Source organism: Motacilla alba, chromosome 6 (genome assembly GCF_015832195.1).
Source record: "Motacilla alba alba isolate MOTALB_02 chromosome 6, Motacilla_alba_V1.0_pri, whole genome shotgun sequence".
NCBI classification, from domain to species: Eukaryota; Metazoa; Chordata; class Aves; order Passeriformes; family Motacillidae; genus Motacilla; species Motacilla alba.
The window spans coordinates 33,586,299-33,609,974 of NC_052021.1; the positions used below are offsets into that span (position 1 = coordinate 33,586,299).

At 44.6% G+C, this 23,676-nt stretch overlaps 2 protein-coding genes across 3 annotated transcripts in view; one reads left to right on the forward strand and one right to left on the reverse strand.

Moving 5' to 3' along the window:
- INSYN2A (inhibitory synaptic factor 2A) overlaps nucleotides 1-22,415 on the reverse strand; it is a 49,721-nt gene extending 27,306 nt beyond the window's left edge. The window contains exons 1-2 of one of the 2 annotated variants that reach the window (XM_038141073.1): nucleotides 13,951-22,414; nucleotides 826-1,972 (exon numbers count right to left, since the gene is read on the reverse strand). In XM_038141073.1, coding sequence (XP_037997001.1) covers nucleotides 826-1,967 — 1,142 coding nt within the window. In that variant the 5' untranslated portion in view covers nucleotides 1,968-1,972; nucleotides 13,951-22,414. Of the gene's footprint in view, nucleotides 1-825; nucleotides 1,973-13,950 lie in introns of both variants that reach the window. The other variant, XM_038141074.1, reaches the window with a different exon arrangement.
- DOCK1 (dedicator of cytokinesis 1) overlaps nucleotides 1-23,676 on the forward strand; it is a 273,464-nt gene that overhangs the window by 118,646 nt on the left and 131,142 nt on the right. The window lies entirely within an intron of this gene.

Below are 23,676 nucleotides of genomic sequence, written 5' to 3' on the forward strand. Positions count from 1 at the left end.
AAAGTCCTGATCTCTTCTGGCAAATTATAATTTAACTACAGAAGTATTTCAAAACACACAAACAGCACACATACGTTTTGAGGTATGTTCACTGAATAAAGATGAGGGAACTGAAGTGAGTCAGTCTGCAAAATATTGTTTAAGGTGATAAAAGATGGGTTGAACTGATGAGGTAAAGACTAAAGGTTGTACTGAGTTACAGTTGCAGTACTTTTAATGCCTTATGAGTAAATTTAAATAATGAAAGCTAGGGATAAATGCAATTTTGTTTCTTTCTGCTTGGGTGTTTCGGGTTTAGGGCTCTATGAAAGTTATGAAGAAGACTTTGATATTCAAACTTTTCCTTCAATTTCCTTCTGATAAAAATACCATGAAAAATTCAGGTGAAAGGAAACCAGATGAGATTCATGTGCCATTAGAGGAATTACATTAGGAGTTGTAATAATATCCCTTAATCTTAAAAAGGTAAGTCTCTTACAGAATTAAGGTTTTGCTGCTGCTTTTCATGCCGTGTGAGGAATTATGCCTAATGCAAGTTGCTGATGTGAAAACATCCTCGCTAATCCTGTTTGGAGAGCGGCTCGTTCTGTGCTCCTTAGAAAAGGCACAAGATGTATTATGGGCCCTTCGTTCAATAATTACTTAATTACACCCTGGGACTGGCAGATAGCAATCTGAATGCTGCTGGCAGGTTTCTCCTTAAGCAGCAAAACTCCGTGTGAGGAGCGCCACGTGCGCGCCGGCAGGGACGCGTTGGCATCAGCAAACTCAAGGTAGAAAAGACATTTCAATCAGCTCGTACTCATTAAAAAAGCTTCTACTCACCCTTCCCTGTGAGCTTCTCCCTTCTCTAGCTCCTGTATAACACCCAACAACACTTTGATGGTCTCCTGACTAGAGCTGATCAGGTTCTCCATCATCTGAAGCTGCGCTTTCAAGTCCACAACTTCGGTGTGAGGCACGATTTGTTGGCATTCCTGGCTCACGGCCACGGCCGTCCGGCAGGGCTGGCTCTCCTCCATGGGCGCCACGTTGACCTGCAGGCTCTGGTCACTACATTCGGGGGCCAGGCACTGCGCCCGCGCCGCGCACGCTCGGGCATCTCCGGCCGGGGGCTGCACCCCGTTCAGCTGCACCGTCCTCTTGTCGTCCTCGTCGGGGCACGGCCCCCAGTCGCCCAGGCCGGGCAGGTCAGGCTGTGAGGCCGGCAGGTAAACCGTGGCCACTTCAGTCTTGAAGACCCTCTCGTCGCTCCCCAGCCGCGCCGCCGCCGTCGCTCTGCCCCGACCGGGCGGCCGCGCCGGCTCCTCCTCGCCGGGCTCGGCCAAGTTGGGTGGAGGAGGAGGAGGAGGAGGCTCTTTGGGAGAACTGTGCAAATCGCTGCTTTTCCAGGCCTCGGCGCCGTTGTCGTGCGCGGCGCGCTCGGTGATGTGGGAGATGAACTCGGCCGTCTGCAGGCTGCCGGCCTTCCTGCCCCACGCCGCGGCCTCGCCCGAGCCCCGGCCCTCCCTGTCCTTCACCTCGATCAGGAACCCGTTGTTCTCGCTCGGTAACGTGTCCACAGTTGAGGCGCTTTTCAGAATATTCCCTTTTTTCCGGTCCAGAGGGAAGGTCTGGTAGCACTTTTTGAGATCAGGGGAAGTCTGGACTCCTGTGCTCTTGGTGACGTTGGGGATGGACCTGCGGGCGGGCACCGTCATGTACTTGCGATAGGCCGTCTTGTAGGAGATGGCCTTGGCCTCCCTCTTGTCGGGGTCCTGCGTGGAGGAGGTGGAGAGCTGCTTGTCCCTCTGCTCGTTCTGGGCCTCGCAGATATCCTTAAACCTCACCTGGAGGGCCTTGTTCCGTTTCTTGATCTGCCGGTTGGGATCCAGCGCGTATTTCATCTCCAGCGCCAGGGAAGCCGCGGGCTCAACGTCGCTGTCCGAGGCGGTGAGTAAGCATTTGCTGGGCTCCTTACTCACCATGATGCCTGCAGCCAAAAACAGTGCGAAAAGCTTTGAGTTACAACAGAAATGTTACTTTTTCCCCTGAGGTTTTTGCAATATTTAAGCCGCGTTCCTGTGATCCCACTGAAATGGATGTGACTCGCGACCGATGCGTTCAGTTCCATTGAGTCGCAGCCCTTGGTGATTTTCTAGAGATTTGTATCTTAATAATGTTTTATCTCGATCTGTTGTGAATACCTGCTCCTCAGAGAGGAGGTTTCCTGGTGCCAGAAGCTTTTCCACAACTATTTTCCTGGGACAGGACAGTGGCTGTCATGCCAGGGCTTCCCAGGAAGCAATTTCATTGAGGAATGTGTGCTCTCGGGAAGCCAGTCCTCTGAATTGACCTGATAGTTAGTAAAAACTACAGGAAAATTGAAAACCAAGTGTCTTTGTCCAAGTGAAGAAAAGCTGAGAGCTCTGCCCACCCTTAATTCTCCTTTAATGCAAATGTTTAGTAGCAAGAAGTGTCCAACTGGCATTATTTTTAGAGTGTGCTTGCTTACCAAACACATTTCTGCTGTGTAATGTATTCAGCGCTCTTCGCAAGGAATTACTTGGTCATTAGAGGTGGCGTTATTTGGATTTTTATAAAAAATTTCCACAGGGCTAAAACTAAATACAGATTAATTATTATTAGCAACTTGTTGGTAGTGCTGGGTGCGTAAAAATTTATGAATTAGTGAAGTTTTGGAGGAAGTCAGCAGTGCATCAATTAAGCTTTTGCTTCAAATGCAAAACAACTCATCCTTTCCTAGAAGCAGTAATGTGCCTTTATGATACAGCTGCTTATCCCAAAAAATCCTAAAGCGCTAAAAACCCCCAAACCTGTGATGAATCACAGAAATTACTTAATCTGCCATTGAAATATAAGCTCCTCCTCAAAGAGGAGAAGATGCCAACTGCTTAACACAGCATCTGCCCAAAAAAAACCCGAACCCCAGTGGTTGTACAGATCATAGGAGATCTGGAGTAGCTGCATAATTAAGATTTCATTTTTACACCTCATTTGAAGTTGTAATTTTTACTTTCCTGTTGTGCAAATTTCTCCCTGAGACTTGCTGAATTACCAAATTCCCACTTAATCCAAACACTCTGCATATATCTCCTGCTGAAACCCTCAGAGGGACTTGGGAGTATAATGTAAAACAAGTAAAGGGACTTTCAGGTGTACTTGAAATATGTTTTTAATTAAAATTCCTTTGTCTATTTAATAAAATATGTGAAACTCTTGAAGAGTTAAGTGCCATAATAGCATCTGTTTTAGAAAGCCAACTCAGGGGCACAAGGGAATGAATCCTTGACTAGTCTATATTTAAAATAAGAAAGCTTAATGGGGAGATCATTTTCAGTGGAAAACTGAATGTTTATGAGGTTTAAAAGTAAAAGTAACACTTCCCTAATGACACACACAGATGTGCATGGTACAGAGTCCAAGATTGGGCTTCTGGGTCAAAAATCCCATGAAAACGTGTCATTACTTAACGTTGTTTTCATGTTTTAATTCCCTGGCCCTGGTAATTTGTGAAGAAGGAACTGAAAGATTCCAGAATCCCCCTAGTTTGCCTTTTTCTGTCTGACTTGTGATGCTCAGGGAGTGGTGAGGGAGCAGCAGTCGTTCGAGAAGGGGAGGAAGTTTTTCTGTGACTCTGATGTAGTGCAAAGTCTGTAGAAGAAGCAAAAAAGAAGATAAAATTCAGGACAAAACCACTCAAATAATGGAATCTGAGATTGCCAGATCCTAGTTTTCAGCTGGTTATTTTATTTATACTAGCCTAGGATCTGATACCAAGGTGACCAAGTCCCTATTTTGGGGGCAAAGAGAGAATAAAATGGAAATTCTAAGGAGGAGTCTGAAGATGAAAGCAGAGTTGAGGGTAAGGTCAGTTATCCCTGTGCCCTTAACACATGAGATACAAATAGGGACAGATTTGGAGGGGAATAAATCACCTACATTTAAATGTCAGGAATTTTTTTTTCCAGTTGAAACCCTAAATAAGGAGTTGGTCGTGGGGGACCATCAGTGTCCTGGCCTGGCTGCTTTGGGTTGTATTTTAATTGTAATTGTGTTTGTGAGTGTAATTTGAGGGACATTCTGCAGACAGAGCAGGTAGGACCATCCATCTTTTTGTCTCTTGAGGGCTGGAATTTGGGAAGTTTTAGTGAAAAAAGTGCTGGTTAAGATTCAAACCCAGTCCTTTTAGCTTGCAGCTGGACCACGTAAAAATCTATTGTAAAAACTGCTGTTGAACCCCTAAACTCTGCACTTCAGAATTCTTGGAAGCAAATTTTCCACAACAGTCTGGTAAATGAATGAGTTGACCAAAAGAAACCCTAAATACAAGAGCACAACAGCCATTACAGCCATTAGTTCCAAATCTGCCAATGGGAGTTTCTGAGCTCCCAAGAAATTGTGGCAGAAATGAAATGTTGTGTTCACAAAGATGTGAAATATTCAGTAACTGTGTCTGAAAAAGCCACATTTTTGCCCAAAAAGGCTACAAAAATGGGCTGTTAGCTCTGAAAGTCACCTTCTCTTAGGATTCCTTGGAGTTGTCAAAGTGAGTTTTGGGGCACTTGGTTATTTGACAGCAGGATCCATTAACATGCAATTTATTTTCAAGTATTGGCTTGATATTTCATTATTTTCTGTGACCTGTCTCAATTTTCAGATTGCTTTGAATCCCATCAGTTTTGGGGGCTGCTGGATGGCTGGGTTTGTTTGGGATGACTTCCCATGGAATTCATGGAGTCCGTAACCCAGCTGAAACCAGGAGTCTGGAGATACCCTCCAGAGTAGATAAACAGGGAACTTCATTCTGCACTTCATTTTGAGCATGTCGTTAATAGCCAATAAATTGATTCTTCACCAAATTGCTGGTCTCCCTTTCCCAACTGCACAGGCCTGATTGATTAGCTGATCCAGAGTTTTTTTTTATTCCCACTTGTAGCTGGGAGTAATAATTTCAGAGATATCTGTGATTAAGAATGACAACAACCAAAAGAAGTTGATTTTTTTTTTGAAGCCTTGCTCGGATCCTGGTGTCTCTGAGGGGAACTCTGTCTGCTCAGCTGATAAAAGAACAGTAGAGGAAAGAGTCAATTGTGAGTTAAACACTTCACAGGGAAGAGGTGTTTAAATCTTTCCTGTTTGGTTTCATTTTTGGTTTGGACAAAGGGTTGCCTCCCGTTTTGCCTCATTTAGGCACTGCCACAGTCTCGGCAGGGTTTTTGGATACTTGAGGAAACTACTGAGCTGGAGTTGCTCAGTTTATGGCTCGTGCTGTCAGGGGGGTAATAAAACCTTTGAATTTGAATTTTAGTTGCAGATGCCAATTACATGCAGATAATAGAGTTCAACTTTTTATCTGTACTTACTCCAAACAAAGAGCTGGTTTGCTAAACTAAATACTTAAGTAATCACAAGCTTAGTTTTTCAGTTTTTAGCCTTGATTTGTTTATAAGCTTGTGGCTGATTACCCTTAAGCAGCATCCCTCTATATCTGAATATGGAAATAAACTATTAAATAATAATATTAACTAAAAAGTGATGCACAGAGAAGCTTTGAGGGGGTATAAAGTCTTTGGGTAATTATGGAAACCACCGGTTAGGTGGCACAGATCTTTGCAGGACTTTGACTCTGCATCCCAAACTCTGCAGAGTCACTGCTCTGGGAGGAGAATTACAGTGTGGAATTTCCAGACTGATTGCTTAATGAGGGGAGAGGAGATTTGGAACTCACCTTGCAATTTCCATTTTATCTCTGTCAGTTTTATGACACTGAAGCAGATTCAGGATGTGTTAATACGCAGAGTGGGCTTAAACTTTGCAGGTTCCAAATGCAGATGAAAGGCACAGATTTCAGGCCTTGGGTTTCCAGAGCAAGTCAAGGCTTTGGAGGTGCAGCTGGAAACATCTGTGCATGTGTTAAGAGCACACAGGATTCTGTGGATGGATGGATTGGCTTAAAATAATGCAGGGAATTGCAAATAATTGGCTTTTTGCACGGAAAGTGGGAAGTGATCTGCAGCATCTTTAGGCTTCTGGATTTTTCTAGGCTGGACACTGTCCTGAAAAATCCCCACTACCTCAGATAAAATTATATATGCCTAAATACCACCTTAAACCACTTACTTTTTAAAAACTATTTGATGTCTATAAGTCATAAGTATATCCATGGAATATTTATCCAATTATACTGTTAAAAATAAAGAGCAGAAAGAAACTCAGATTTACTTCGTAGAAACAAAGCCAGTATAAAAACCTAATGTTAATTCTAAATATCCCATACCTTTTGCCTTCATTAAAGGAGTATTTTTATTCTTTTCAAAGGAATCTAATTGTTAATTATCTGACAGTGTTATTTTAGAAACTTAAAAATTATTTAGTATCATTCTAAAAGTAATGTCCAGTAGAGAAGACTGTCATGATAAAAACATTGGAAAATATGAATTATCTTAGGCAGTTATTAATTACAAAAGTTGTTTGCAGAAACTTTGCCTGTGTTAGGAAATTTTGGAGGGTTTTAATACAAAAGGACTGAGGAGAAATTCTGACTTCCAGATAAATCTGAGGATTGCAGATATTCCCAGTTTTTAGGAGATAAAAAATACTGATGAGAGGATTATTAGGAAAACTGCTGGGGTAGCCCAGCCTGTCTTTATTTCATCACAGAACCATTCATGTAGAATAACAGACTTAGCAGTGCTGCTAAATGTCAAACCAGTATTTTTTTTTTAACTCTTGTTTTGAAACCCTGCGGCGCTGAACTTGAATTTTGTCTCTCTTGAACTTCCTTATTTATTGCTCGGTACCCGTCATCCTTGCTGCTGCATTTCCAAGTGCCTTGGAAGTCTTCCTTTGGAATTATCAGGATCCTGTGGCACTGGAGTTGTCTTTTCCCCCCTCCCATCCATTGGCAGGCTCTGTGAGAATGATGTATAAAGTCATAGCTTATGGCTGAGATACCAAATAAATGCCTTTAAATGCTCCTGTGAGCTTCAGCTTCAGAACTAAGTGGCAACAAATAAAATGTACGATTTAATAAGCCTGGAGACTTTTAGATAAAACAGGGTTCTACTGGAGGATAAACTACTTAACATTTTCCTTACAAAGCAAGCCAGTTTCCCTGAATGAAGCTGGTAGAGGCAATTTTCTTTAATTTTGACATCTCTACTATGCCTTTGGAACACAAATTTTAATAATACTTAGGGTTTTTTACTTCCTATATAGTCCCGTACATAAAATTAAAAGGAATCCATTCAATGTGATAAAATTCTGGAAAACAAGGGTTATTTTCCTCATAACAGAATTTTGCAAGGAATAGCACCATTAACGGGAGATTTGCACTTGCACTAAAACCAGTGCAGACTTATGGGGTGAGTTAATAGTTATTAACTTCCCAGTGGAACAAACACAATGTCACAAGATACTCCCTGTGAATTCAGAGCGTTCTGATCTCAAACATTTGCTGGGATTTAGTGGACTGGAAAAAATAATGTCACTGTGAAGAGAGCGATGCTGATTTTTCTCCCTGTGCTCTGCAGCTCAGGCTCTGTGGACAAGAGCAGGGAAGGTTTCTTTAGCATCATTTTGTTTTTTCAAGAAAATCTGGGCAGAGCTTTGTCCCTGCTCCAGGGGGAGGAAGAAGAGCAGGATGCTGCTGAGGAGGGGTTGCTAGGAGAATCCCTAATAGTTCTGCTCACGCTCTCCTGGCTTGCAGGAGTCCAAAAGCCACAGGACTTGCACTGAAAGGTTTTTCATTTTTATGGGACTTTCTGGTAAATAATTTAAAGGGCAGGTTGTTAAAAACAAGGTTTTAAGGCAGTTCCTTATTGGCATTACTGTTGAATACTAAGTTTAATTGTTCTTAGTTGACATCAATAGGTTTTGTGGGTGTTTAAGGGGGAAAAAAAAACCAGGCAAATGACAGGGAAAAAGCAGTGCTGCTCTTTAGCTTTGACCAACAGGGTTGTAAAACTGTCAGAGCTCTGCGCAGAGGGAGCTGAATGCTGAGAACACAGAATCGTGGAATGGTTTGCGTTGGAAAAGACCTTAAAGCTCATCCCATTGCACCCCTGCCATGGCAGGGACACCTCCCACTGTCCCAGGCTGCTCCAAGCCCTGTCCAGCCTGGCCTTGGACACTCTCAGGGATGATCAGACTGCGAGCCCCTCCAGGAACTGCAGCTGCTTTTGTTCCTTCAGCAGACATTTTCAAGCATTGGGTGAGGAGGAAAAAGCAGGTAAGCAGGTCCCAGCTCCAGGCTTCGATCCTGCATCCTTCATTTTGCTCTGCAGATCAGAGCATTCCCTTGGGAATGCAGGTGATCCTGCAGATGGGAGATGACAGTGACGTTCCTGGGGTCAGTGCTTGTAAGGCATCAGAGCCTTGTCAGCTCTTCCTGCTTGGATCAAGGTTCCAGGCAGATAAGCTTGGGAGGGTGTGAAGTGCTGTTGAACAGCTCAGCTGGGTAATTTAGGTCTGAAACCTGACATCATTAGCAGGATGGTAATTGGGGAATAGGATCTGTCTAGGTGTGTTTGTGCACTCCACTGCTGGCAGCAGTTGCCACCAAGTAAGAGCTGTGTCATTTGTCACCTTCTTGAGGAGCACATTCCTGAAGTTTCTGGTTTCAGGCATGTTCTGGTTCTGCTGGAATTCTCAATTATCCATGTACAGGTGGATCTGAGCGTGCTGGTGTTGGGGAAATGGCACAGATCAGTCTGACTCTTGCTAGAGCATTGTACAAAAATTCCCATTAGTTACCCAAAAAGAGTTCTAGTAGAACAAAAAGCTTCAGTTGCTGAGGGGAATTACAATCCCTAAAGCTGCAAAGCTTCCTCAAAGCTGGATCTAAGATGCTTTTGAAATCCTGGGAAGGAAAAGCCAATGTCTTATGTGAAGGGAAGTTGTCTTAAATTCCCCAAATCCCAGTTTCTCATCAAACAGGAGGACTCTGGGAGAGGGCTGATGGAAATTGCTCATTCCAGGGGACACAGTTTTGGTGCCATGTGGGAAGAACTACATGGGGAAAGGAGAGGGAAGCAGATGCAGTGTGGAGTTGCTGACTACGTTGCTCCCTGGTGTTGTGGATCTGGGATAATGTGGAAAAGGATTTTTAAATAAACCTGGTGTCCCTGCCCATGGCAGGGGGCTGGAATGAGATGATCCTTAATGCCCTTCCAACCCAAACCACTCTGTGATTCTGGATTTAAGGATGGGCTGTTTGTGATAGGGATGATTAAGAAGTTTATTAAAATAATAATTAAAGACCCTCTCAAGGATATTTTTTGGCTGGGGAAGGCACCACAACCAGACAGATAATTTTCATCACTTTTCTTCTGGCTTTGAGTGCTTTTATTACAAATGGTGAATGCAGGAGTGTACCACGTTCTTCTCACCAACTTGCTCAACAAAACCACACGGATTCCTTTGGAATTCAGCAGTTTAGGCTCGGTCTCCAGAAGGGATCAGTGTTATCACTGCGAGCAGGCAGTTCAAGCATAATTTCTGCTGAATTACTCTCTCCAGCAGTGGGATGTTTTATCTGTCTCTTTGTCAGCTCCGCAGAGATATCGCTGTGTTTTATTTGCCGATGGCCTTGATACACAGAAATGTGTTCAACTGATCCACAAGTGAAATTTCTGTACTGGATATCTCCTCATTCATTTCTCCTCTCTATGTGCAGGAGAGAATAATGAATATAATAACAAAATGGGTATGAACAAGCAATTACTAATGGTTGGAAGGAGACTTCGGGCTTCTTGTAGATTTTGTGCTTATTCATAGATAAATGCACCAAAATTAAGGATTTTACTGACTTCCCTCTTTTTCTTTCTCCCAGGAAGTTACCAACCAGACCAAAACTACTTGTGTTATGGACTTTTAAAATACAGTCCTGAATTCACACACCTGCTTAAATGGGTTTGTCTTGGGCATCAGAGAGCCCCTGATGCAGCTTTTAAAAAGTAATTTACACCATGGTTGGGCTCTATAAGCTTTGACCTCCCCAAAATTGTTCCAAGCAATGTGATCACAACCTTGACATGAGAACTGGGGGGAAAAAATGGAAGAGGAGAGAAGGGTAGCTGTAAAACAATCAGGGAAGGTGGACAAGAGCACAAAACAAGTGACTCCTTTTTTTTTTTTTTGGTGAGCTTGTGACAATTCCTGCTCGCTCAGACCAGATGGAAAGAGCTTCCTCTGCTTTTGTTTTTAAACTGGTTTAATTTGGTAACTACGTGGGCTTTATTTATAGGCTTGCTCCAGCAGTCATGGGCAGGCAAAAATAACAGCAGCAACCTGCTTCTCCTGCCCATGGATGTCACAAATATGAGTTAAAGCTGGGGTTTCTGAGATGTTTAACAACTGTTTTTGATATGAGTCCGAGACCAGAAATCAGCAACTCTGGGGAGAGGGACACGGTAGAGCTCCAGCACTTCCCTGCCAGGACAGAAATCTGTTGTAATGATTCAGAAGTTTAGATCTGCACCTAAACAAAGCAAGACTTGAAGGTCTTCGGTCTTTTTAATCCATCTCTGTTTAATTCAGACTTTGGAAATGGCCCTTACTCCTCTACACTGCTCTGTATCAAACCCCGTGGATTTAGCTGGGAAAACTGGAGTAAAATCAGGCTTGGTGTCTTGTGCCACTAAAGGGGGAGAAGAATGCAAAGAGGACACCAAATGTTGCTGTTTGATCACTGAATTGTTACTTTTACACACAGTTCTCTTTGCCTGGGAGACGTGTGCTGGGATGTCTTAATGGGAAGCAGTTTTCAGCAGTTTTTCATGCAAAAGCATGAACAGGGTGAACGGTTTCAGGAGTATTAAGGGATCACTTTTCTGCCTGAATGTAGTAAAATTGGAGTAAACAGCTTTCAGATGGGGATGTCCCACTACAATAAGAGAATGCTCTGAGCACGTTCTGTGTGGTCAATAACAATTTAAAATTGAGTGTCAATGCCCAGGGAGTCGTACCTGTGTGTGTTCAGAGGTCATTCAGGATTTTCTAACCAAGCACCAGTTTTCAGAAGGCTGAATGTGGAGCTCCCACTGAATTTACCACTCTGAGATGATTTTTTTTCCTTAAAATATACTCATGATTTCATTTTCAAAAAGCCTATTTAATTTGCAAACTGATGAGTTAAAATACAAGGGAATACTGGGCTATAAAATAGATTTGTTGCTTACATGTTTTTTAATATCTCAGACAAATTTTCAGCAGTTCTTTAAACCGTGCCTGTCATAAAGTAGAATATAAGAGCTTTTTATTAATAGCTAGTTCAGATAATCACGTGAATTTTTTATGGGCTCAGATATTCTAGATTTGCTGTCATTTCTTCAAGTGGGCATGAATTATGGGACTGTACATGCCTAGTTTTCCCTGTCCTGTGCTGGGATAAGGAATGGCCTTGAGACATCACAGCTCAAGAGCTCTGTGGAGGTATCCTTACATTTTAGCAGGGATTTTTGGCAAGCTCACAGGTTTCCCTGACTGGTTTCCCCATCAGTCACGGCAAAGGAATGGCATGGCTAAGTTGGCTTTTAAATCCTGCAGAAGCAAACATTAGTGTTGGTATTTCCTTGCCTTCTGCACAATCCCTGGCCGGGTTTGGGTTTTTGCAGTGTCCTGGTGGTGACCGGCGGTGTCTGGTCACCGACGGTGCTGGTCTGGGAGGTGACGCACGCTCCGTGACTCGGCACTTGGGCACTCCTGGGCTTCTTCACCCCATCCTCCTTCCCTGTGCTGCTCTGCACTGAATTTACCACTCTTCTTGCTGAGTTAATTCTGTCTAGATTAGAATATAGAACGTGCAGCGTGTGCCCCTCCTGCAGAAATGCTCTGTCAGTGCAGTGCTTGACTGGGGGAAAAGGCAGCGAGGATCTTACGAGCTCCTTGTTTGTGAGTCAGTTAATACAAGGGTGCATTGAATGCTAAGTGCTGGCCCTCTTGATAAGGAACTGAACACTTTCTCTTGTGGTGCTCCTGCCCAGCTGGTTTTTTATGTGTCAGTCCCAGGGAAAAGCCCTGATTCCATCCAGGATTAGAATTATCTCGAGCATCTCGTTAAAAACACACATCGTTAATAATGACGGAGTCCTAAAGAACAAACATTTTTCATCAAGGGCATCGTGACATCCTTACAAAAAAGCCCTAAAAAAAAGCTGATTTAGTATCAGCTTTCCCCATCATGTGAAGGGAGGATGCTTTCAATGCAACAGCACCTTCAACTCTGGGACAGGAATTTTATTTTAGAACTGTTGGAATTGGAACAATTCAGTGTGAGTCTCTGGATTATCAATCTACATTATGGATTTCTCCTGGAATCAGGGACCCTATGCCACTACAGTATAGCAGAATATCACCCTCCACGTGATAAATTAGTAATACCTGAGCCCTGAGATATTTTCATCTAAATATTAATTTTTAATGCCAGGAGAAGAACCCAGCTTTTAACTTAGAACTGTTATTTGTACTCGGAGGGACCAGATCGTTGTAGTCCAGACAGGCAGGCACGAGCAGGCTGGTGGAACACCAAGAGGCATCACACCAAGAGTGAGGAGATCCATTTCTTTCCCTGATTTCCTATTTTTACTATTGGTCTGTTGCCTTGGAATTTGACATTAAATTAATCCCAGTCCATGGCTAGGGCATAGTTGCATATCATGTGATTATTTTTTATTTATTTATTTATTTTTAGCTAGGAGTTTTTCCATCTAGAAGCCAGATTTTAACCTTGATACATGCAGCATTCCTGGCAGCCCGGTAAATCCGAGCACGATCCAGCACTTAAGAGGGGGGAATAAATTCCCAGTTTATATCAGACGTGACCTGTTACTGGTTTGCCTTTCCTTAGCACTTGCCAGCATTCAGCTGGGGGATAAAAATGATTCTCCGAGGCTGGGAAAAACAGGTCTTCCCAGACTTCCCGGTCTTAGAGCCTAATGAGTTAAATTCTCCTCCGTGCGGGATTTTAAGCTGCTTAGACACACAAGGTCAAAGCAAAGCGCTCCGTTCCCTATTCCGACTCGCGGCTGGGAGGGGGGCACAGCTCCCTTGGGACAGAGCCCTCGGGAGACGGTGACATAAGCAGGGAATATATTCCCCGCTCCCAGCAGTGCAAGCTGTCCCTGTTTTGCCGGGGCCCCCCCGCCTCCCCCGGGCAGATCCCATGGAGCTGCAGTCCTGCATCCCCCGGCTGCCGTGACTCCCGTAAACACGGCATGAACAGCGCTGGGGGCACGGCTCTGGGTTTTTACCAGCCGGGGAGGCACGATGGAATTGCGGAGCGGGAAGCTCGGGATGCCTTGCAGGATGCAAGGACTGTGACTTTGGGGGTGGCTCCCTGCTACCTTTTGTCCCGTTTTTCTACGGCGTTTCCACGGCATCCCCGATTTTTGTGCGGTCGGTGATGGTGATGGGGGACGCGGGTGTGTTAAATGGGGAGAACCCCGCACACTTCACCGAATAGCAGCAGCTTCGGTCCCCGAGGAGGATTTTTGGGTTGGTCGGGCTTTTAATGAAGTGCCGTACTGCAAGTTCGGCGATGAACACATCCCGTGTTCCTCCATCGCCGCTGCACGGACACTTCATTAGGACGGCTGAAGTTAATAAGCAGCGGTAGTTCCTCGCCATCAGCCATGTGAAAAGCCCAAGCACTTCGTGCATCCTCCAAAAATCCTGCGGCTACCCCTCTCCCCTCCCAGGCACCGCTGGAAGGGGAGCAGGCAAAGAAACGCCGGTATTTTTCTAGAAGAAAGTCGCGTATCGGGATATTGTCTCCTTATCCTTATCTGTCACGAAAGTTATCGGATGCAGGAGCTGTTCGCAGGCAGGCAGATACGCTATTGCATAACGCTGGCGCTCAGCGCCAGCCTCTCTCCTCATCCCTACGAAGTTTTCCGCCGGCAGAACCAGCGGACGGGGGATTCCGGGGGCTCGGGGCGAGCGCCTTACCTTGTGCTTCCTCACGCAGAAGCGGCGGTCTGGGCGAGCATCTCCCTCCAGCCGCCGGGGCGAGCTGGGCGTCAGAGCCTGGGCGCCGGGGCGCATCTGCCGCGGAGCCGCCGAGCCGCCGGAGGAGCCGCAGCCGCCGCCGCCGCCGCGCTCCCCCGCTGCCCTCATGGGCTGCGGCGGGGGCTCGCTGTCGGGGGGTCCCCTCGGCCGGTCCCCGCCGAGGGGAACTTGTTGAGCCGGACCGGCGGGCGTCCCCCAGCCGGGCGGGAGCGGGGAGGAGGAGCCGGGGGCCGGGCTGGCGGCGGGGGCGGGCGGGGGAGGCGGGATGGAGGGATGGAGCGGTGCTCGGCGGCCGCGCACGGGGACGGGAGAAGCGCGGAGCTGCCGCTCGCAGGCTCGCTGAGAAGCTTGCTTTATTGCTCTGCTTCCCCTGCGCGGGGGCTCGTTAAGAACAGAGCCGTGCCCGCCGTCCCCGCGCAGCCCGGGTTTCCAGTCGCGTTTCGGGAGCGATGGAGCAGCCGCAGAGTGGGTGATGCTGATCCATTGGGAATTTCAGCGAAGCGCTGGGTTAAAGCTATACGGCTGCCTTTTATTGGGAGGGAAAGTGTTTAAGGTGCTAAAGGAGTAGCTGCTCCCATTTGCTTTTAAACCTTTTATAAAATGGATGCGAGTTCCGAGTGAAGCAGTTTGGCAGAGGAGATTGATAAACGTGATAATCTGTGTAAAACTTGAATCCCCTTTCCTCCTTTTCTGTCATTTTACGGAGGGTTTAGCAATGATGTTTTCACTTTAAAAAAAGCAAAAAGTTGGAAGTTAAATAGGTCGTGTGTATTTTACCTGCGTGCTAGACAGAAAATGCCACGAGAGGCACGAGAATGGGTCGGAGTTGGGTCTGTGCTTCATTCTGAGATTCCCAGGAGTTTTGCCGTTCAGTAAATACTTTCCAGCAGGAAAGTCCCCTAGCCCAGGTGCCAGCAGGTGTGGGCCACGCAGTTCCTCTGTCACAGCAGTGCCTTCACCATTGGTGTTGATGAGGGTTACTGATTTTGGGGGTTCCTGAAGCCACCCCTGATTTGAAATGGCAGATGAGAGCGGCTGGACCAGCCCAAAGTGTCCCAGCAGGACCCCCATGCCACAGCAGGCAGGGCCAGCCGAGCTGGGCGCTGGATGAGTCCGGGCATCCACAGACAAGATGCATCAGAAGCCCTGGCTCGAGTCCCGGGTGTGTTTTGGAGTTCATCAGCTGGAGCAGCCCGTTGCAGCACAGCATTGCAGCGGGCAGGGGCACTGCGCTGCTGCCGGGCCGGGGCAGGAGACCCGCGTGGGTCTGGCTGGCACCCAGAGCGTGGCATCCGTGGGGATGGAGCCACGGAAAGCACGGCTGGGTAAATCACCCTGTGGCTGTGCAGGACCGGATCAGAGCAGCGTTCAGCAAAGCAGACAGTCAGCAGAGGGCAGCTCCGCTGCTCTCCCTGCCTGCCACCTGTGCAGGTACTCCCGCTGCCCTCTTCCCTCTGCTCCTTATCCCTGCCGCTGATCCCTGATCGAGGGTGCTAGGGGTGTGCCCTCCACATCACCGGCTGCTCTGCCCTGGGCTAGGGACTGTGCCACAGCTTGGATCACATTCAGCGTCTCTCATGGTATTTTATCAGATACATTTTTTTTTTCCAAAGAACTTCAACATTGACCTGCTTATTGATGCAACGGCAACCACCACGCTGTTGGGGTTTTTTGGGGGGGTTTTTTTGGTTTTTTTGTTTGTTTTGTTTTGGTTTTTGTTTTTTTTGTTTGTTTTTCTGTTTTTTGTTTTTTACTGTTTTTCTTTCTAGCAGTGCTGACTTGCTGTATTCCAGGTCCTCTGTGGATTTCTCTCTACGAAAATAAATGTGGTTTTTGGCTGCAGCCTGGATACAGACGTGGGTAAAATTACATGGTAGGGTAGGCACGTCTGAAATAACACAGGCTACTTCCTCAGAGCCAGCTGATCAGTGGTAGGAGATGCTGTTTCTTTTTCACAAGCTGAAAATGTGAGCTTATCCAGTCCATGATTACTGGAAAGAAATACTATAACTTGATATCCTGAGTGACTTGAAAGGAGAATCTGTCTGACAGAAGCAGCAGTTAAACATCATTCTTGTCTTCTCCATAATGATATTTAGAAGCTGTTGTCTCAGGGCTGATTAGTCTTGCACAGCATTATGCATATGCCCCACTTATAAACTGTACAGCCTCTTGTGGAGGTTTTTAGAGAATTAAAAAGTACTTTCTGATGTGGACCAGATTCATGTGTAACTGCTGACACCATTGGTGTGTACAGGGATTTTTTAAATTGGGGTTTGTGAAAAATGAAGTGTTTTGTGATTATCATGCTTCATGTTACTGTAACAGCACATAGAAGTAAATACACTGGGAAATTGGAAGTGCTTCATCACCCCAGTTGTCAATATTTTAGCCTTTAAAAATGCTGAGCGTGACTGTTGCATAATGCAATGTAGTGTTGAAGAGATGCTTGAGAGGGGAGAGAGGGGCTGGGCTTCAACCTGAGAGGGTGCAAAGAGAAAAGAGCAATTCATTGTAGTTGTTTTAGGTTATAAATGTGTTTCTCTCTCATGGAGTGTCTTACCTTCCCAGACTGGCTTTTCCTCCCTGTGTCTGTCAGGGAGGAGTGAGCACTGCTTGGGGCTGCAGTGACACGTGCAGGTGGAAGTCCTGCCTTGGAATTCTGGGGGCAGTGAGAAAAGCAGGGCTTGGGGAGCAGTGAGATGGATTTTTAGTGGCATTCTCTGTGGAGAAGTGCCGTGAGGGGCCCTTCTCCCTCCCTGCTAATTGCATCATAAATTCAGGGAGGCATCTCTGTGTGTATTTGGAAATATTACAGGCTTCAGGTTTTACGTGAATTTTTTTCTTACATTCAGATTCTGAGGACACATCTGGGTGACAGTGGGAGGGTCAGCCTGGCATGTCCTCCCCACACTCAGGTTTAGGCTCAAGGACTGCCCCAGGAAATGCTGTGCCTGGGAGGATTTTGTGCAGAGCAGGTGCTTTGTAGGACTGTGCTCCTCTAGGAGACGCAGGTCCGACAGTGGAACGCTAAAATGCAATTTTTTGGAACAGTTTCTGAAGTTCTTGTGGAGGAAAGCTTGGATGCAGCTTGGGGAAAAGCACGTGGCAGCTAGAACTTGAGTTACCTGCCAGATGTTTGGTGACCACCAGTGTGGGGAGGGAGGATGGTAAACCAGCACCAGTGGGGTTTTCAGATCTACATCAAGTCAATTATATTAGGAGGCATCATTTAAGTCTCAACACTATATGCCTGAGCTGGGTTCCCAGGGATATTAATTCCTTAGAAGCAGGAACTTCCCACCTGTGTCAGAGATGGCAGAATGGTGAAGTTCACTTGATTTGAAGCAAAGCTGTGGACAAAGTTGTGCCTTTTCTCTCTGTGGTCACTTGGAGCCAATGCTGCCATTCAGTCTTTGCTAAAACCAAGAATTTTCACATTGCTGAACCTTCATTCCCATTACTTAGGTGGTTATTTCTGTGCCTTTAGATGATAACTGCCTGGCTTTCTGGGCTGAATTGGTAATTAATTAATTTATTTCCTTCAACCTGCCAGAAATGGAAGGATGTTAAATATGCTCCTCTGCTCCAGCTGAGGTGAAGGCAAACTTGGCTGGAATTTCAAACAGGTCTTCCTGCAGTCCAGTCCTTGGAGGTGCTCCTTGCTTTGGGGGAGGATATTTTCTGCTTGGCTGTGATGCAGAGGAAAAAGGTCTCTTGGAGTCATGTTTGGCAGAAATTTGGGAGATTTGCTGGAGTGTCTTGCTCCATAATAAGTCTTTTCCATGAGCTTGGAAAATTCATTTGAGCTTATGCTGATGTCAGTTCTTTATGTATAAAGTGCTAATTCCACATCTCTTTACTTAAAGGAACATTTTGGAGATAAAGTGGATTTAAGAATATATGTTTAATACCCATAATACCTGTGCACAGCTGAAATATTAAACAGCTGATTGAGGGAACTGCTCTGTGTGGGTTTTCTGCTCGGAGAAGAAAAATGCTGAGTAACCTCATTAGCTCTGATGGTTATTTCTGTGCTTCGTTGGGATAAGAATGAGCAGGATTTAGTTCTCTCTCTCAATTTCCCATTGTACAGATCATTGGAGGAAAAATATAACAGCAGGTCTCACCAGCTAAAGCTGAGATTTTGGGTTCCAGTTGAGTGCTGTCTCATCGGAGCCCAAATTGCTGAAGATGTTTATCAAGAAAATCTGAATTTTCTTGGGATAGGAATGGGAGTTTTGTCATATTTTCACTGTGTTTATAGTTCAGAAAAGTTCCTTTTCAGCACACAGATGTTTTGGGAAGGGGACTGAAGAGGTGATTGGAAAGCCTTGGTTGTTCTTCCAAGGGTGGGGATTCTGAGCTGCTCGCCCATGGTGTGGAATCACTTCCCTGATAAAGATGTTCTCAGTAGATGCCAAATTCTGGTTCCATTTTCATGCAGCCTGTACAGTTGGGAAATAAATGAGGGTCTGGGAGAGCGTGATGTATGAGCCCCTAAATGGCTGCATTTTGTTCATATTTGAAAGGCAGTTCAGGCTGTCGTCATTACTGATGACTTGTGCTTTTAGAGCCCTTCTTTTTGCATTTCAGAAATCCTTTGTGCCCATCTGAATAATAAATCACCCTGTTTGATTTGCTCACTGAGAGCAAATGGGAAATTACATCCTTGTTAAGATGTCTTGAGGAACTGGAAGTGAGGGGGAATGTTTTTAAAGGAACATTCTGCTAACTTTGTTAATATTTTGCTTTATCTCGTTTATTTTATGACTTTTCCAAATTCCAGGGTTTTCTTTCTGACTGCTTTATAGCAAAGGGGAAAAATCCTGCCCTGCTTAAAAATAAAAGCCAACAAATCTGGTCGTACTTTTGATTGCCTTTAGACAAATGGTTTCAGATTTAAGCACCTAATGAAATGTGGGATGAGCATGAATTCCATCTTCAAGCTCAAGTTATGGGCAGAAAAAAGGCAAATCCAACAAATAATGGGGATACTTGCATCTGATTCCTATTTGCTCTTTGGTGGAATAATATATTATTTATACAACATTGATTTCATTAGATGGAGGATTTAATGCAACTTTTCTGTCAAAGTGGAGAACATTCAATGTTATAAAGTAATGTAAACTCCCAAAGCCTCGGGAAGGTTTTCTCATTTGAAATATTGAACTATTTAAAATTTGAACATAGCATAAAAATACAGACTTTTATGTGCTTTTGCATGTTGCCTTCAAGTTAGAAGCCCAGGGAGCAGCCTGGCCCTAATGCATGCCAGAAAACTGCTTAACAGAAAAAAACAAGCTGAAATTAAATGTGTTAAACAAGTGAAAACTGAAAATCCTACAAAATTATGGAAGAGGGAAATAATGAACAGTGCAAATAGAATTAAACTCCCTATTTCTATTGGTGCTCTACACCAAATTGAGTATTTTGGCCATAATGTTCAGAAATGAACTCTTTAGTGTAGTTTCTAAAATCCCCAAGCAGGTGCCAAAATAAAATTGCTCCTAATAACTTTGATACATGACAGGGAAATATGATGGCAGTGAATAAAAAAGGGATATAAAGAGCAGTTTGCAGCATCATGGGCACCTAAAATTTAGCCATATGCTCACAATTAAGAGCTTCTCCTCCCTCACTTATTTTTTTTTTCTAAATAAAATGGCCTAGAAACTTGCCTTGTGCAAACAAGAATATGCTAAATTCCTGATTAACTGTGCAAAGACCTGATTATTTTATGTATTAAAATGCCTATGACTGAGTTTTACCTTAAGAAAGGAACAGAAGTTATTTTGAAAAGTCTGGAAATCCTGAAAGCCCAAGATATTTCAAAAAGTTGTGTTCTGAAAAATATGGGAAGCCTGATAATGACATTAAATGAGTTTACAATTGACAGCAGAGGCCACGTGAAGTCCTTCTTAATCCTTGGTCTGTGGCTGTTCAAAACACAGTGCAGGAAAAATGGCTCTGTCCTTTTTGGCTTGGGGACACTGAATTAAAAACCATTCAAAGCAGCACCACATTTTGATTTTCTTCAATTTTTAAACAAGTTCAGGACTTTAAATATTAATACTTAGCAGGGGTTGAGGAGCATAATTAGCAGCTGCTTTATATCCAAGGGGTGTCCATCAGTGTTATAGAAAAGCCCAACAACTGGAAGGGCTGTTGGGGAAGAAAAGGGTGAAACCTCTGAAAACCCAGAAATAAAATCTGATAATAATATGGCACTTCCTCAGTTTACTTCTGGGAATTTAAAGTAGTGCCCTAATAAATTGAGTGTACCCACATCCTTCCCTTCTCAGCAGCCTTCTGCCCAAGCCTGGATGGGGAAGTTGGTTGGATGGGAAGTGGAGGCTGCTCCTTATCTCCAAACTTTCCTTGTTCTGCCTTTGCTGCCTGTCCCCGTGGCTTCTGTAGGCACAACTCCCATCACTCCCTGGGAGGGAAAAAGAAATGCCAGGATTAAAAGTCCCATCTCCTATTTGTTTGAAATTCATCTCCTGTCGGCTTCAGCTGCTGCCTCCTGGTTCTGACACAGTGGCACTTGTGAGCAGCGGCTGTGCACTCCTTTCATCCCCGCTGCAGCGGGTTTGGAGACCTCAGGAGGATGTGAATCCATCCACGCTGTGCCTTCTTGGGAGAGGCTGGGACTGTGGGAGCCCTTCTCAGGAGGGAACCTCTCCATCCCTTGTCACAGTGGTTTAGGTTGAAGGGACATTAAGGCTCATCCCCTTCCACCCCCTGCCATGGGCAGGACACTTCCACTATCCCAGGCTGCTCCAGCCTGGCCTTGGGCACTGCCAGGGATGCAGGGGCAGCCACAGCTGCTCTGGGCACCCTGTGCCAGGGCCTGCCCACCCTCACAGGGAGCAATTCCTTCCCAAAATCCCATTTAACTCTGCCCTCTGGCAGTGGGAAGATAAAAGTCTCCTCCATCTTTCTTCCAAGCCCTTTTTAGATAGTGAAGGCCACACGGAGTTCTCCTTGGCACTTCTCCAGGCTGTCACTTTGGTGGCCCTTCTCATTCCTCCTGTCAGCTATGATGTCCCCCTCAAGCTGTGGAGACTCTGTTTGTTTATGGAATTGTTTTACTTCTCTGTGAGCTGATGGAAATCAAAGCTTTCGTTGAAGCCTGGTAGGAACCATCACCAGGGTTTACTGGAGCTCAGCTTGTCCTCAGGACGATGAGCTGGAGCGATGAGCTAACAGGCTTTGTTTGGAAGCATAATTTTGTTATTTCACATCAATTACCAGGTGACAGATAAGATCTGCAGCAATCGATTATCTAATGAGGGACTTGATGGCTTGTGGGAGAGCTCCTGGGGACTGAAGGTGGTGACAAAAGGACAGGTGGTGGAAGCTGACACATCATGTCACAGATGTCTTCGGTGGCTGGGACAAGGGACACCAAGTCTTGGGGGGAAGAAAGGACAAATCCTTTGTTCATTATAGAACCCCAGCATAGTTTGGGTTGGAAGGACCTTAAGGAGCATCAAGTCCCACCCTTGCCATGGGCAGGGACACCTTCCGTGATCCCAGGTAGCTCCAAAGCTCATCCAGCCTGGCCTTGATATTCCATAGGCACTCATTTAACAGGCAATTCATGATGTGGGGTTTTTCATAAAATTTTAGTTCAACAGATTTGAACTTCAAAGTATCTTTTTCTGTCTGTTTGGCCTTTTATTTTTTAATTTTTTTTTTAAATTTCAGGTGTTAACAAAAGTTACAAGGATAAGTTTCCTGCCTAGGAAAAAAAGCCCAGTAACTGGAAAAAGCAGAATGCTTGTACATGTTAATTTTTCCATTTATTAAGGAAAGAAAGAGTTTTAATAATTCACAGGGATGCAATGAGTATTTGCCTTTTATATATTCATATTTATCACTTGGCTTGAATTGTAAACATATTAATTCCTGCCTAGCAGTTAATGACTTTGGGTAATGTTAGTGCTCTCTTTATGCAGAAATTGTCCATATACCTCACATTCACTCATGGGGACAACCTAATCAGAGCTATTTCCTTGGCTCTGAAAAACATTTTATCTTACTCTAAGTAGCTTTTCTGAGGTATTTTTAAAGCATTTTAAAAATAATGCCTAAATTTACCTCCTCAAGAGATGATGAGTATTTTTCAGCCGTATCAAGAGAAGTTACAAATCCCATTTTTACCAAATATCAGGAGTGGGATGAGTATTGTAGGCTCTGCCATAACTCAGGGTTGGTTGATTTTCTGCTAGGGTTTCAAATGTTATGCCCCCAAAAAATTTACTTGGGATGGTTTTAAATGCATGGAAATTATGCCAGGAAAAGTACTTCCCAAATAATGACACTGTTGCATTAAAGTAGAATAAAACATTTCACTTTTGTTTTGAGACCTAAAGATGCACTCTGGTAATAATTGGGATGTTTTGGTATTTTTCATTTCCCATTTTTAGTATATCTAAGTAGTACTGTAACATACAGAAATACAGAAATATTTGAATTCTATATTTTAATCATAGAATCACACAATGGTTTGGGCCGGAAGGGCCCTTAAAGAAAATTTAGTTCTACTCCCTACCATTCCACTGTGATTTTGCAGTAGCCTGTGCATTGATTTTAGTTGTTGTTTTTTTTTTTTCTTAATATTTATTTTGTATTTTGAATCCATCTTAAAGCTGTTTTGCCTTTGCTGGTTTGATTTTACTTCCCCTTGGGAGAGATTGCTGGATCTCCAGGGCTGGCATGAGAAATCTTGGGTGAGTCTGGGTGGCAAGAAGCTGAACATCAGAACCTGGAGAAGAGATTCTGCTTGGTCCTGTTGTTACTGCTCAGATGGGAGGAAAAAATATGGAAAAAAGGGATGTGAATCATGGGATGTCCATGTGTTTTCTTGGAATGGTGTAGGAAGGCTGAGCAAACCAGCCCCTTCCCAGGAACATTCCCTGTCCTGCCCCTGTCCTGCAGCCCAGGAGCTGATTTTCACTTTGGCATGTTTTAAACCACTGATTTTAATCCTGGTTTGGGTTTAATTGCTTTTTCCAAGGGGAGATTAGTTCTCATTTAAGTGTGGATGTGTAATTAAAAAATATCTCTCAACTTAAGTTGCTTTTGTTGCCCTCACGCTGAGGCTGTAGGTAGGGGAAAGCAATTCCAGAGCTGAATATCCATCTCTAATCCTGTTGTTAATGTGGGAGTGTTGTTGTTAGAACGTGATAAATGACTCCTTATTTGGGGAGGATTTACTTCTTTCCCTTCTGATTTCTGCCAGAACAAAGCTGGGGAGGAAAATAAAATTCAGTTATAGGTCAGAATTTATTTTGGTGGTGGAAAACCAGCCCTTCAAAATGTTTTGTTGTTGCTGGAATGCATGGAGTGTGCTGGCTATCATGAGGAAAATTGTCAAAACATGTTTAGCACCTTTGGTTTAGTGAGAAAATAAATAAGTTATTCTCCTAAAATATTCTAGGTGGGTTTCGGTTGACTTGCAAGTACAGAGAAACCTGAATTAGCTTCATCTGGAAGCAGCGGAGCTTCCTGAGCAACTATTCCATTCCTTCCTTCAGGAGGAGATCCTGGAAGTGTCCAAGGCCAGGCTGGACAGGGCTTGGAGGGAGCTGGGACAGTGGAAAGTGTCCGTGCCCATGGCAGGGGTGGGATGGGATGGGCCTTAAGGTCCCTTCTGAT